Source organism: Megalops cyprinoides, chromosome 11 (assembly GCF_013368585.1).
Source record: "Megalops cyprinoides isolate fMegCyp1 chromosome 11, fMegCyp1.pri, whole genome shotgun sequence".
NCBI classification, from domain to species: Eukaryota; Metazoa; Chordata; class Actinopteri; order Elopiformes; family Megalopidae; genus Megalops; species Megalops cyprinoides.
In genome coordinates, this window is record NC_050593.1 from 36,263,958 (window position 1) to 36,278,267 (window position 14,310).

The 14,310-nt window shown below is 43.3% G+C and overlaps 1 protein-coding gene across 3 annotated transcripts; it reads left to right on the plus strand.

Moving 5' to 3' along the window:
• The first annotated feature begins 486 nt into the window (after positions 1 to 486).
• slc19a1 (solute carrier family 19 member 1) lies at positions 487 to 13,264 on the plus strand. 3 transcript variants are annotated; one of them, XM_036540975.1, is made up of 6 exons: positions 487 to 608; positions 2,446 to 3,109; positions 5,343 to 6,114; positions 8,446 to 8,638; positions 9,571 to 9,712; positions 10,546 to 13,264. In XM_036540975.1, exons 2-6 carry the CDS (start codon positions 2,873 to 2,875, stop codon positions 10,741 to 10,743), a joined length of 1,542 nt encoding a protein of 513 aa, XP_036396868.1. In that variant the 5' UTR covers positions 487 to 608; positions 2,446 to 2,872; the 3' UTR covers positions 10,744 to 13,264. The 3 variants fall into 3 exon arrangements, with proteins under 3 accessions (XP_036396868.1, XP_036396869.1, XP_036396870.1); XM_036540976.1 differs by lacking the exon at positions 487 to 608 and adding an exon at positions 638 to 1,265; XM_036540977.1 differs by lacking the exon at positions 487 to 608 and adding an exon at positions 638 to 824.
• Positions 13,265 to 14,310: the final 1,046 nt, after the last annotated feature.

The following is a 14,310-nucleotide window of genomic DNA, read 5'->3' on the forward strand; positions in this document are numbered from 1 at the left end:
TCTTCTTTTTAAATTGTGTATTGTTTAATGTTTTCTGAGTGTTGTGCAAATGATATTCCACTTTTGCTGATGGTATGCCAACACCCTGATACTGATGTCACTTTTGCAGGCGGGCATCGCTCAGGTCTGTTGTAATATAGGCTCCTCCAGGAAGACAGAGTATTAGCATATTTACAGGTATCAGTTTCGAGGAGGTTCAGCACGTTGTAATCGGTGCTACACACGTTCAACACAGATTCACAGCTCTAGTACAGCAACATAAAACTTGAAAATCACCTTCATTACTAAATAGCAAATGAGGAGCTATCCACCATATAGATGTGGGTATATCTTTCTATCTTTATCCAGATCGATTGGTTTGTGCAGAAAAAGAAATTCAGCGCACCTAGAGGAGTTGAGTTCTCGGTTGGAAGAATTATAGTATTCGGAATGCATTGGGCTTAATTCTAGAACACATGGTTTCATATCGGACACTGATTGGTCGCCTCGCCCATTCGAAAGCTGTCAATCATCGCTCAGCTATTGACTGCACGCGTCTGGATCCCGGGCGCTTTTATACGAGCACGAGCAGCAGCAGAGCCGCGTGGGGACACATGCATGCAACCCAGGTAACGCCAGTACCTTAGATATAGCGAGGCACGTGTTCTGAGTGTGTAATGGTTAACCCGGTCTTAGTGGGAATGTCCTGAACCGGTTTTTAAACAAATAAATACATAAATCAAATTAAAATATCATAGGGGATACTGTCTCTATTATCTAGTGTGTATATAGGTAGCCAACTGGCTGTGTGAACTTCGTCCAGGTGAAAATCCCAAAACAGTCAGGTAGGCAGACCGATGCCTAGACAGCCCGCTGCACCGTGGCGAGCAAAGCCGCCGATTACACTTTTTTGTCCGTGATCTTTAGCCTTGTTAGCCACGCGGCTAACGGGGCCCTACAGCTTGGGATGGACGCATCGCTCTCCTTCCTGCGTAGTTAGCTGGCTAAAATCTGCGCTCTTATGCGAATGTGAGTTTGCAGGGAGTTTGAGCACATGCGTTCACTGGTAGCCTGCTAGCCAGCTATCTTAGCTGTATGAAGGAATGTCACCGCTAGCTGGCTAGGCTAACTAACAACTGGGGCGATCTTTCCGGTTTTGCTGTTTCCTCTTAAACTTACACCAAACCCATGAAAGAGGGGATCGGCCTCTTTGCAGTATAGCAAAGTAACTCACACACCTAACACATGAACGCCAAGCTGTACGCTGCAGATCTGACAACGTTTTGGTGAGTTTGCTAATGCTGGCTAGCGCGCTAATTACATTTTTGCGCTACAAACATAAATTGAGTATTTCATCCTCCTCTAAATGTTATGTTCCTCCGCGTGGCCAGCCATCTGGTGTTGCCAAACGACGCAGTGGTTACCTATGCAATGTCTCGGCGCGCTTAGTTAGCGTCTTTGTTTTTGACATTCATGTAGTTAGGTGGTTGTTTAGCTAACAGGCTAGCTACATGGACGTTGTATGTCCAGAATTAAAAGTTGGCAGTGTCATAGCTAGCTTTGTGAATAGCCGGATTTTGATACTTAGCTAAGTTGCAGTGTCGGACGCTGATGGATTTCTGAAAAATAAACGTTAGCGTTAGAAAGCTATGAAATATTACCTACCCAATTTTAATATTTGCTTTTCAGCGAAGTAGCTGCAGAGCACAGCATAATTGTCGGTTTTGAAAATTTGCGTAACTCGCTGTTACATGAGTGAGTGTTATGTATCCCTTTTCGATCGTAATTCAAGGTTGTTGGAAACCTCCTGTGTTGGACTGCACGGTGATGCATGTAAACTGCCCTCCCCTGTTACACAAATAAAACATCAAACAAGCTTTTGCCATCTGTAACTTAAGTAAACGCGCTGGACGCATTAGCTTGAAAAAAGTGGGCAGCTTTATAGATTGACAACAGCGGTAGGTCAAAAAGACTTTGATGCAACCAAGAGCCGTAATAATTGGCCGAAAACGCAAACAAAACTCAACCCTTAGACACTTAGGTCCTGCAGCGTACTGGCACCAGCGACTTTTATGCAGCCTACATTTATATTTATGACTAGTTTTCACCAAAAATAGGATTCCGACCGGAGGATTTGGGTTGCCACATTTTAGCAGCCGGTTGAACATCGCATGCCTTTTGTCCTTTTCCCATATTTAGAAAACACTCATAGACTTTCCTCTGGCTGAAGTCTTGAGGAATTAGGAACAGCATGTAGTGTTTATTTTTTTAAGTGGAACAAAGTAAAAAAAGTCTGCAGTTAGTTAACTGGACTGGCTGTGAGCTTGCACATCTGTTGGATGGTTAGAAACAGTGAAAACAAAACTATGGGATGGAGCAGGGATCAGTGTGGAGCGACTTCAGCATGTTAATGTAGTCGCAGTTTTATGAGGGTAACCTGACTGCTTTTTGACGTTTTTCCCTCAGGTGCAAAAATGACGAATGACAATGCTGTCAACTGGGACCAGTGTTCAATCATTTCCAAGTACTGAGAATGAACAAAGGTTAACATTTTCTCTCAGATGTCCACCCACAATGACAGCTTGTAGCATTTTAACTAACTTTTCAGTTCTGCGTGATGCCTCTTTTACAGTGCCTTTTGTTCATTCTTAACGCTGTGACTGTTGGGCGTAAAACCTGAACACCGAAGAAGGAATGTTCTGTCCAGCAGCAGAGTGACTTCAGTCTTCAGTTTGCGTGGTCTTTATAAGGTTGTCGTATTTCTGATGACTTTGTAAAGTTGTGTTGTTGGTGAAATACGTCGCCGCTGCAGTAACTGCCGTGTGCTTCACGCTTTGTGAAAGTGAGTAAACCGCACCGGGCAGATTAACGCTTCAGAGGACACTGCAGAGACATGGTGGACACGATGGCAGCAGGAGATGATGTCAAACAGGACAAGGAGGCGCTGAAGGAGGCCGGGAAGCCCGAGGACACGGAGAAGGCCGCTGCGGCCGCCGGGGGCAAGGAGCCCGGCGCCTGGCAGTGGTCCATCATCCTGCTCTGTTTCTACGGCTTCGTGGTGCAGCTGAAACCAGGGGAGCCCTTCATCACCCCGTTTCTGCTGAGCTCGAAGAACTTCACCAGGACCCAGGTCGGTCCCCCGCTCGCTCCGCCTACACGGCCTGGCAGGTGCTACGGCTTTCTGTGCAGTTGTATTTGTACATGCTCACACTTTTTCATTCATTCACAACCTGTGATTGTTTTAATAATCACCATGCATTCCGTAATTTAGTGTGAAAATGTGTTTGCTATCACTTGCAGGCTTTTTCTATATCAAACTAAAAGGACCTTTTGAGTACATAAATAGTTTTCCCCTATAACCACTATTACATTATAACTTTAGCAGTCACTGGTATCCAGGGCAACATGTATATTGTATCTTAAATTCCTTTTCTCCAGTACATACAGCTGGGCATGTAGTGGTGGAGTTCGTAGTAAGTACTTAAGGGTACCGCAGCATTTCCCCACTCGGTGAAAGGAGCTTTAGACCTTCTGGTTAAGGGCCCACTACATCACACTACAACCAAACATCTGTCACACATTGCACCGGACAGCACCTGTCTAAGGGACCTGCATGTCTGGAAGTAACAAGATTTCAGCTTTCAGCACCTGTCACCACAGAGATTTGTGTTCATTTGGCCTTTGCAAGGCCACACATCTGTATCCCTCTGAGAGGGCGATAAAGCCCTCGCTGGAGCAAGTGGCAGAACGGAGGCATAGCAATCTGCTCAGCCTGTGCTCAGGCATGATGCAAGAACCAACATGACCTCTCGCCTGATTTTTTTTTTTTTTTTACCTTGTGCATTAGATAACCTGCTGACTTCAGATCATGAGGCTGAAGTCAGCTTTCTCTGAGAACTCAAACCGGAGTACTAAACCTGTTCACTATTTAACTAAATGACTGAAACAGAATAGGAGTTGGACTGTAAGCACATTCAGTTGTAGACTATTACAGGTTGCAATAAAGTATGTTAGGGATAAAGATTCATCTTATCCATGTAGCAGAAGGGAACATATGCACATATAAAGGTATGAAGGGAGTTTTGCCATGTTCTGATGTCAGCTCAGGTGTATGGGATAGCACCACAGTATTCAGATGTTAGTCCCCAGCATAAGTGCACACAGTTTCCCATGCTTTGCAGGTATGTTACGGAAACTATTCTGAATGAGGTATTTAATAAACAAAATATGTAAAGCTCTGAACAGCCTTACAAGCCCAGTTTGGGATATTGAGGCCTGGCCAGTGTGTAGCTGATTAGTAAGTAACTGCTGTGAAAGCAGGGGTGCAGTGGCCTCTTTAACAATGCCGCGGCAGCGGGAGGGACTGCAGCCTGTTGAACGGGGTCAGAGTACACATTCTTCCTAAGTGGGTCAGCGCTTGGATAATCACGGCAGGCACCGCAGACGTGTCTGCCCAGGAAGGGGACGAACCTCAGCAGGACAGCCCTCTCTGTGTGCTTCATATTTGGAGGCATGGAAATGAGAGAACTTGAGCTGGAAACCATGAATGAAAACATGCGTAATTTTACACAACACTAGTTTTGCTCATTTCATGTTGTAAACCCCCTTTTGCATGTGTACATTTTTTAGAAAGTGCTTTTACTTTGAAAGAAAGATGCCTGAAAAAGCATAAAGCTGATGAGACTGACTTGCTTTTCCTGCTATCCTGTATTCCCATAAACACAACAGAGCAGCTTGATGATGATCTCAAGTCAAACAGCACAGCTTAGTGACTTTTCTCTTACATGCTGTCCTTTATTGCATGATCAGACTTGAGAAGGAAATATAAGACGATAGTATTGAAAAAGAGCGTACTCTTGTTTGTAGAGTTTTCAGTGGCTGTAAGAAAGGCATGCGTGGTAAATGCTCCCTGTGGGCTTGACCTTGATGGTGTAGTAGTGGCCGTGTGTCTGCCAATGGATTAAATAAAGCCTGCTGCTCCTGCCAGGACTTGCTGAACTCTTTATCCACTTTCCACTGTGTATTATTCACCTTTGCACACAAGCCACTTCCATCACAACCTTGCACAACTTACAGGAAACTGCTGAAACTCTTTCTGCTTGACAGTTATCTTTCATGGTTTGCTAGCAGTCTTTCACCGCAGTGAAGGCACGATTTCAGTGTTCGTAGTGAATTTTAACATGAGCCGTGGCAGACTCAGTACAGAGTTGTAATTGCAGTCAAAAGCACCAAATCGGGGTTGTGGGTGTTAGGTTTTAGTCATGCTGTTGTTCTGTGATTAGTATTAGATTAAGATTTAAGCATGTTTGTGGGATATGATGTAAGAACTTTGTGTCTCACGGCTTCTCACCTGTGCTCCGCAGGTGACCAACGAGGTCACGCCTGTGCTGTCGTACTCGCACATGGCGGTGCTGGTGCCGGTCTTCCTGCTGACGGACTTCCTGCGCTACAAGCCCATGCTGGTGCTGCAGAGCCTGAGCAACATGTCCATCTGGCTGCTGCTGCTGCTGGGCTCCACCCTGCTGGAGATGCAGTTTATGGAGTTCTTCTACGGCATCAGCATGGCCACACGGGTGGCCTACTCCTCCTACATCTTCTCGCTGGTGAAGCCGGAGCTGTACCAGCGCGTGGCCAGTTACTCACGCTCCGCCGTGCTGCTGGGAGTCTTCACCAGCTCCGTGCTGGGCCAGCTGCTCTTCTCGAAGGGCGGGCTGTCCTACGCCACGCTCAGCGCCATATCGCTGGGCCTGGTCAGCTTCGGCCTCCTGCTCTCCCTCTGCCTGCCCTGGCCCAAGCGCAGCATGTTCTTCAACCAGGAGGCGCGGGACAAGGCGCGGGAGGAGGCCGCCACTGACGCCGAGCTGAGCAAGATGAAGGCGGACGGCACGCCGGCGCCCCCGGCGCCCCCGAAGCCTCGGTCCTCCTGGAGGAACTCTGTGTTTTTCCACATGCTGAAGGAGCTGAGGACCGTGCCACAGGTGCCCAGTCTGCGGCTCTGGAGCATGTGGTGGGTGTTCAACTCCACCTGCTACTACCTGGTGGTGTTCTACGTGCACATCCTGTGGGACAAGGTGTTCCCCGCGGTGGAGAACAAAGTCTACAATGGGGCCGTGGAAGCGGCGTCTACTCTGCTGGGTTGGTACATGGGTGTTTCCGTTTAAGAATGGGTCTGTTTGGGTTGACACTTAAGGGTTTTCATATGATGGTTTAAGAACAGGTCTGAGCTGAGAAAGATGAAGGTGGACGGCCCATGAGTGTTTTTATATAGTTGTGTAAGAACGGGTCTGTTTGGGTTTGCACATTAATGTTTTTTTGTAGCCATTTTAGGAACGTTCATTTGGGCATATTGTAGAATCCGGATACTCATTTGGGGGGTTTTTCCTTCTCCCTTCACACTGCCACTCATGGTCTAAAACGGCAGCTGTAACACATCCGTGACAACAGAACCGGCCTGGTGTGTGTTACAGTAAAGCCACTGCTCTTGGCTGCTTTGGTCTGCCTACATGCAAGAGAAAGTTTAAACAAAGAGAAGTATTAACAAACCGCACAGACTGAGAGGCTCTCCTGCCTTATCTCTTTCTGTACAGAGGCTCAGTGTGTGTGCTGGCACTGACAGGAGAGGTATTCATTATGAGCCAAGTCCCATTGTGCGCTGCCCCCAAGCTATGCCAATATAAAAACTTAAATTAGAAAAACACAAGGTCTAAATCATCATATTTCCCTGGACAATCCGGAGTGCTTTTCTCCCGTGTGTGTGTATGGTTAGCTAGGCCTGTACCACTGTAAGTAATAGTGAGTCACCCGGTGATCTGCTAGTTGAACCTGATTACATTACATACTTAGAAAAAGGTGCATATGGTTTTGGGTCACTGATTGCACTGCAGCAGATCAGATACAGATAATTTGGATGATTATTTTCTCCAGCTGATGTAACAGCAAAAAAACAGTAGAACACAGCACTTCATTTAGGACAGATATGTAAGAAAATAACTGTATTCAGACATTCGCTTACAATCCCAGAGTGTCATAAACCAAAATGCTGTTTGAATAAAGCTGGCACAAATACATAGTGAATAATAAGGTAACTCGGCAATAAGAGCACAGTTAAATAACATGTTGTGGGTAAGATTACAGATTTCAGACCAGACGGTCTGTGACCTCTGTGGTCAAAGAGATTGAGTAACTTTAAAACTCTCCATATTATGATGGATAGCGATTCTAGTGTCTTTGATATGTGTAGTGATACTCCTCTTCATACTTAAAATTCCTTTTAACTGTGGTATATGCATGCTTATAAAACTTAAAAACTGATTAGCAAGCAGGTCCTGAATTATCATTTTGTAAATGAGTTTATTGCGACTAATTATTAGTATCCACTTTTCCTTAAACCTTATTAAGCGCCCTACGAAAAAAGAAATTCCCTTTGTCCTACTACGGACAATTGGTGCACTTTATTTCATGCCATGAGAATGTGTTCTGTATCGTCATAACAACATAGAGGATGACAGGAATCCTCTCACTGTGGCCTGACAGCTGGATTCTCTGAATCCTGTGAAGTGATGTATAGCACTGTGCAGCAAAGGCGTGAAGTAATGACACTCAGAACTACCACACTGTTAAGAAACCAGGGCTGTCATGATTTAGGTAAACAAAAACAATGTGAATCAAAGATAAGAAACTGGCCCGAAATGAAGCCATAAAATTTATCTGAAGTTTGTGTGCTTAGCTCCATAATGAGCCTACGCACTATATCAAATTGGCACGCTAGCCAGCAACACACCGTAAGGCCTGGGCACAGGGGCTGAGAGAATATCAGCACATTAAATCCGAAAGCAATAAATTCACATTTTTGTATGTGCTTAAGTGGAATAATTGAGTTCATAAATAAAATCTGAGAAGAACATTTACAAAATCAGCTGTCCACAGGTGCTGGAAGTTATAATTTTAATTGTCTACAATCCAAATTACACACATGTATTAATATGAAACTAAAGGTTATGCCAGCAGACTGCATATTAAATGAAAACACTAGTTTGTAACATTTTGCAGTCTTGAAACTGCAATAACACAATACTCCACATGGTGTCAGCAAAAGTTGAATTTTTAGACCATGGACAGTTTCTACAATATTCACTATAAAATCTATTCCCCTGTTTCCAGAGTATAAGTGATGTAATTATCGAATGATGTATTGTGTTGGATTGACTGTGTGTCAGTGTAAATATATGTATGTGTAATCAGCTTTGTTTTACACTTACTAACATGATAGTAGTTTAAATGTGGGATGCATGGCAGATGTCTAAGAATTGTGGGATATTTACCCTTGTCAGGTACCAGTACATCTAATTAAACCATTTAATTCAATTATCTGGCAATCAGAGGCACAGGTGGGGATGAAAAGCAGGTGCTTCCAGTCCTCTGCAGGTGAACAGGTGTGTGACGGAATGGTGTTGTGGTTGTGCCCAGGTGCCTTCACGTCCTTCATTGCGGGGTTTGTGAAGATCCGGTGGAGCTTGTGGTCGGAGCTGGTGATCGGCGTGAACACAGCTCTGCAGGCCGGCCTGCTGTTGCTCATGGGAACCACTAGCAGCATCTGGGTCTGCTACGTGGCCTACTCCTTCTTCAGGGGCTTCTACCAGTTCCTGGTGCCCATCGCCACGTGAGTGCTAACGCCCAGCACAACTCAGAGCCCTTACGTTGGATTACATTACATTTAGCAGACCCTATTATCCAGAGCAACTAACATACAGTAGTTACAGTTTTCTCCATTTATACAGCTGGATATTTACTGAGGCAGTTCTGGGTTAAGTACCATGCCCAAGGGTACAGCAGCAGTGCCCCAGTGGGGAATCAAACCAGCAACCTTTTGGTTGGTCTGCTCTTTACCACTACACCACACTGCTGTCACCTTGCCCTGCAGGAATCCATAAATCATTTCCAGATGAGCTAATGCTGAGAGCGTTCAGATGGCTTTCTTTCCGCCAGTTAAGAGTCACGAGGGGGAAAGCTGGCAGGCAGTGAATGGTGCCTTAAAGACATAACAGTGCTCCTGTAATGACTCAACCAATAGGGAGGAGGCTTGGTGCCTGGCCGCCTCGTGAGGTGGTTCTCATGATTCTAGTGCAGTGTTGAGCCCCAGGTGATTTTGCCAGCTAAGGCCATATTGTGTTTCCTGTAGTACACTCGCACTGGAATATAAAGAAAACCTTTGCATTTCACTGCTGTGCAGTACTGAAATCCTCAGCCAGGCTTTTCTGCGAGGACCCAGTGACAAAAATTCCCTTTAAACATTGAATTGGTGTGAAATGAGTGCTGTTTTGGAGGGTGTTTATGACGGGCAAGTTATAAACGCAGCGTGTAACAGATGTTGTATGTGTAGATGCTGTGTGTCCCCTAATTGGCAAGAATGTGCCTCAGCAGAGACTGAAAGGAGATCATTGAACAGGGTTCATTTTAAAGATCGTTACGTTTATTATGTTAGCAGTGGATCAGTGTTCGGGTTGTCAGGTTTGACAGCACATAGAGGACTCCAGATACTACACCATGAGCTGGTGTCTGAAGGCTAACTGTATGTTCCCTACTGTTTTTCAGTTTCCAGATTGCCTCCTCTCTCTCTAAAGAAATGTGTGCCTTGGTGTTTGGGGTGAACACCTTCCTGGGAACCATCCTGAAGACCATCATCACTATCATTGTGGCAGACAAGAGGGGGCTGGCATTGTCTGTGCACGCTCAGGTAGGACTTACTCCTCACCAGGTCCAGCTGAGAAATGGAGTCATCGTTGTCGTCGTGTGGTTTTCACACCTCCAATTCGAGATCCTCAGTCCATCTCTTGAAAGGTTCACCACATTCATGTATGGTGTTATATCCGCCCGTCACATTGGTGACTGGGCACTCCGTTACTGGGTGGTAAGTGTTTTTTGCACGTCTGCTCCACAAGCTGAGCAGGGTGGTGACTAATGCAGCCCCCATCGGCACAGACTTAGGCCTGTCCTAGCCTGTTTGCACCTGAGTCTGTTTGCCATTACCCGTTGTCTGCGAGTTGCGTTACTGAAGCCCTGTAGTGGCTGAACGGAGCATACGCTCCCTCCTAGGCACACACCTCCAACACATGAGCCTTTGCCAGAAATTGAGTGCAAAGTAGCCTTGCTTCAATTGTAACCTGTCCATTTTACACTGCTGTTGTTAAAATAACTCTGGTGTATTTTTGAAAGCCCTGAAAACAGCTGCAGCCCAAACAGGCGGGGGTCGACCCAACATGACACCCTGAGGCTGTGAGAAACTGCAGGGAAGAGTTTGTGCTGTCTTGTGCCATATCCAGCCCACGTGTCTTTGATTACAGCGTGTTCAGTAATCTGGTTTGTGCTTGCAAACAAGCACAATAAACAGTGAGGTTTTAATCAGTCACCCTGCCTCTGCCACCACTGTGTCCTGTGAAGATGAATAAAATCAGTTTCTGCTGCTAAACGTTATGGAAATAAAACACCATATTCACAGAAACTGATCTTGTAAATGTAATTTTTGCACATGGTTGGCTCTGCTCTAATTGTGTTTTTGTCTGTTTGCAGTTTATGGTTTACTTTTTCCTCTTCACGCTGCTGACGGTTACTTACCTGGGCTGTGCGGCGTGGGTCATTGTCAGACACTACCGCAGCCGGGAAGGGGGCAGGGCTACAGAGGAAGCCACTCCCACTGAACTCAGCCCAATGGACAGAGACCCCTGCGAGACAGACAGTCTGGCCAATGGGATCAGTGTCAAAGCCTGAGTGGCACAAAGGTGGGTCAGGCTTTCTGAAAGAAGTATTATGTTTTTCGTGGTCTGTTGAGAAAAGCACAGTTTCCATTAGTAGAATTAAAATGGCAGGTTTAAAGAGATCAGGTGGAGGCCGCAGATGCTGATCTAGATTCAACGCTAGATTCTCCCTTTGACATGTTGCCTGATTAAAGGCATTTTGTGAAAGGATGAGAAGATGGAGGCAGGTCTGGCAACAGGCAAGATACAGAAAAGCTGAGAAGCCAGTCCTCTACTCGAGGCAGGGTATTAAACTGCAGTGCTGCTTTAGACATAAATGTTAAGTCTACCTACCACTCACCATTTAGCTGTAATGTTTTACACAAATTTTATTAATGAATCTTTTATACACGTTGAATCAAAAGAAATGAACAATGGTGGATGATGTTGTCTAGAGTATAGCAGATGTATCTTCACTTTATTCAAATTCGCTGAAATAGGTGTAATATGTTGCTGTTTACCTACAGTTTAGTTGGTATATGTACTCACATGCAAGGAACTTGTTTAAAATTGGAGAAATCTCTGATTGCACATTTATACCATTTTTAACATTTTCTAAAATTTTTGGCTGAGTTTGTTTCTGATGGGTATAAAAATGGGTACAAATTTAATAGCACATCACACAATAAGTTTTACCATGCATCCAGTATAAAATGGTTCACAGTGTGGAAGAAATGCAAAAAACATTTTTCCTCCTGTTATGGTGAAATTAGTGTGAAATGTGTTTAACACAGATAGGACATGCCAGCTTTGGATAAAGTGTCTTTAGTGAAACTAATGTCATAGAAAGTCTACTGTTACAGGTTTTATCTGAACAGTAAGTTGTTTTCATTTTGCCATGTAACCAACTATTAGTCATCCAGAACTTGAGGGGATTGATGTTCTTTTCAGCCAATCAATGTGACATCTGTACGGTCACATCGTATTGCTGTAGAATTAGGATATACAGTGGAAGTTCACCTGTAATCATAAATATAAGTGTTGGAACTTTCATTGAAACACTTGGAATTAGTTTCTGAAATTAGGAACAACCCCAGTGGAACTCTGTGAAACCATAGAAACCTTAATTTCCATAGAAGAAAAACGTTTAAAAAGTTGTTTTTGGACCATGTGCGTGAATGTCTAACCTGTAAATGCTGGATAATCAATCCAGGTGAGAATGTTTGGGTGAATGTGTATTGTTTTGCAATACTGCTTATGGGGTTTTTTTAATACATACGTTTTTTTAGAAGAGATTTTATTTTTAAGAATTTAAGAAGTCAACTGATTTTTTTTTCCAAGATTGTTCCGTAGAACATTGAGAACCAAACTTTATATTGGTTATACAGTATTTAGTTTTTTTTTTTTTCAATGAGGTGTGACAAATCTAATGATTAAGAAAGCTGACAAATGACAGCATAGGAGTTTCTTCAGCCTAACAGTGATGTGTCATAGCAGTCATAACAGTACTGCAAATGGTATAATTAGGAGAGAAATATATCTCATTTGTACTGCAATACAGTGTATTCTTCCGAAATATAATTGTTGATGTTGCTGTGACCTAATTTGAAATTTGACATTGGGTGGTTGTGGGAACATGGCAGGCTGATGGGTTCTTGCAGTATTCTCCCTGATTACTTACTGTTCCAGTGTCTGATGTATAAGCTACACTACACATGTGTCTGTCTAACATTTCAGAAGTGATGGAGTCCTACATCAAAAGGCAACTCTTCTGCTGCCTTCTCATTCACTTTTTCAGAGGTTTCTTCAAACACTGCAACCTATTCATGACTTTTAATTGAACTCTAGGGTGTGTGAATTTTTAATAATCTTATCTGAATATTACATGGCTCTTATGGTTATTCTAATAACCCCCCCCCCCAAGCACTGTATGAAACTCCAGTTTAAATTCCGGCTCACAGCATGAATGCTGATGGGGAAAAAAAAAAAAATTGTATTCCCTTATTTTTCTTCAACACATATTTCAGTACTGATAAAATAACTGATCACTAAGCCCATGATCACTGAGCTGATTGGATAATCAAATACTTGGTCTCAAACCTGGACTGAATCTGAGCCTTGCTTTGCTTCTCAGTACAGTGGGACTGTATGGCTTCTGAAATGTCAGTGTACAATGGCAAAATAGCTGGAAAACACCACTGGCACTTAAATAGTGAATATCATTGACTGCTGTATGAAAATTAGTTGTAAAAATGTGAAGTGTGTGATAATGGAAGAGGATATTTTTATTTATGCAATATTTTGTATTTCTCTGAGCATGATCCAAACCCCAGCTTACTGTAGCTAAGGGGCAGCGGGTGAGGTACGTGTATGAGTGTTTAATCAGTGGCTTCACTGGCCTCAGTCGGTGCAGAAAGTAAATTTTGTACTTGTTACTGCTGTAAAGAAATAACTGATTTACATTTGTACTGATTTACAAATAAAAATTTCATAAATGATTTTCTTTTCCCCAACCGGACAGTAAAAGAAATTAGACACTTGTCTGAAGATTGATACTGTCACCACACAGGCACACTGCTGGTAATCAATGCTGGAAAAATGCTGTCACAACTGAACTTAAAAAGAAATGGATGACGTGCCTTATTGTATTCCACAAAACCCATTTCAGAAAGTGTCATTAAAGACGGTTCATTTATTCAGTGCTTCACAGAAATTGTACAGCACATACTGGTTACAAAAAGAGTGGAGTTCCACAGGTTGATTCTGGTTCTGCCTGAATACATCAGTAGCACTACATAAGTTGGTCATAGTCAACAGAATGCAATCGGGGTCTAATGCGAAGTCTTCATTACGCAAATGTCTGGCTTCACCAACCTGTCTTCACAGCAGTGGATCTGACAGAAAGTAGCACTGGTTCAAATACGTTTCAGATGCTTCTAAAAGTGGCAGACTCAAACTTGTCAGACAAACCTTTGAATAGTAGCTAGAGTGACCCTTCCATCAAACGCTATTATGCGTATGTGTGTGTCCTTAGATGCGCCAAGACTTGCTAAAGGTGGAGTTTGGATTAGAAAAACAGCAAATATACTTCCTTATGAATTTTTAAACAAAAATCATTTATAATCACACATTTAAATGTCTGTGATCCCATACATACAATTGTAGCAATATTTTGCTGTCAAATTTTTTTGGGACAAAAATTGGCCTTTTTTTGAGATGGAAATACTTAAAGCTCAATTTCTCATCTGAATCTCTTCCCCCCCTGGTTTCACGTTCCTGATCATTCTCGTTATTTTCACTCTCAGCTCAGGTAATTGGCTGAAGCACATTGAGATTCTGAGAAAGTGTTTCTCTAAAATTTTTTTCAAATTGTACTTCCTGTTGTCTCGCATGATTTAAAAAATAAATATCTATTCCTTTTTAGTTAAAATATTCTTTGAAGGTTGCGCTGCCCCTCAGCATCCCACAGTCCTTGGATGAAAAAAATAAAACATAAAACCAAGCAAAAACAAAACAAAAAAAGGGAAATGTTATACAAAAAAATTATAGCTACAACTGGTTAAATATACCAATTAAAAGACATCTTAAAAAGTAACATCAA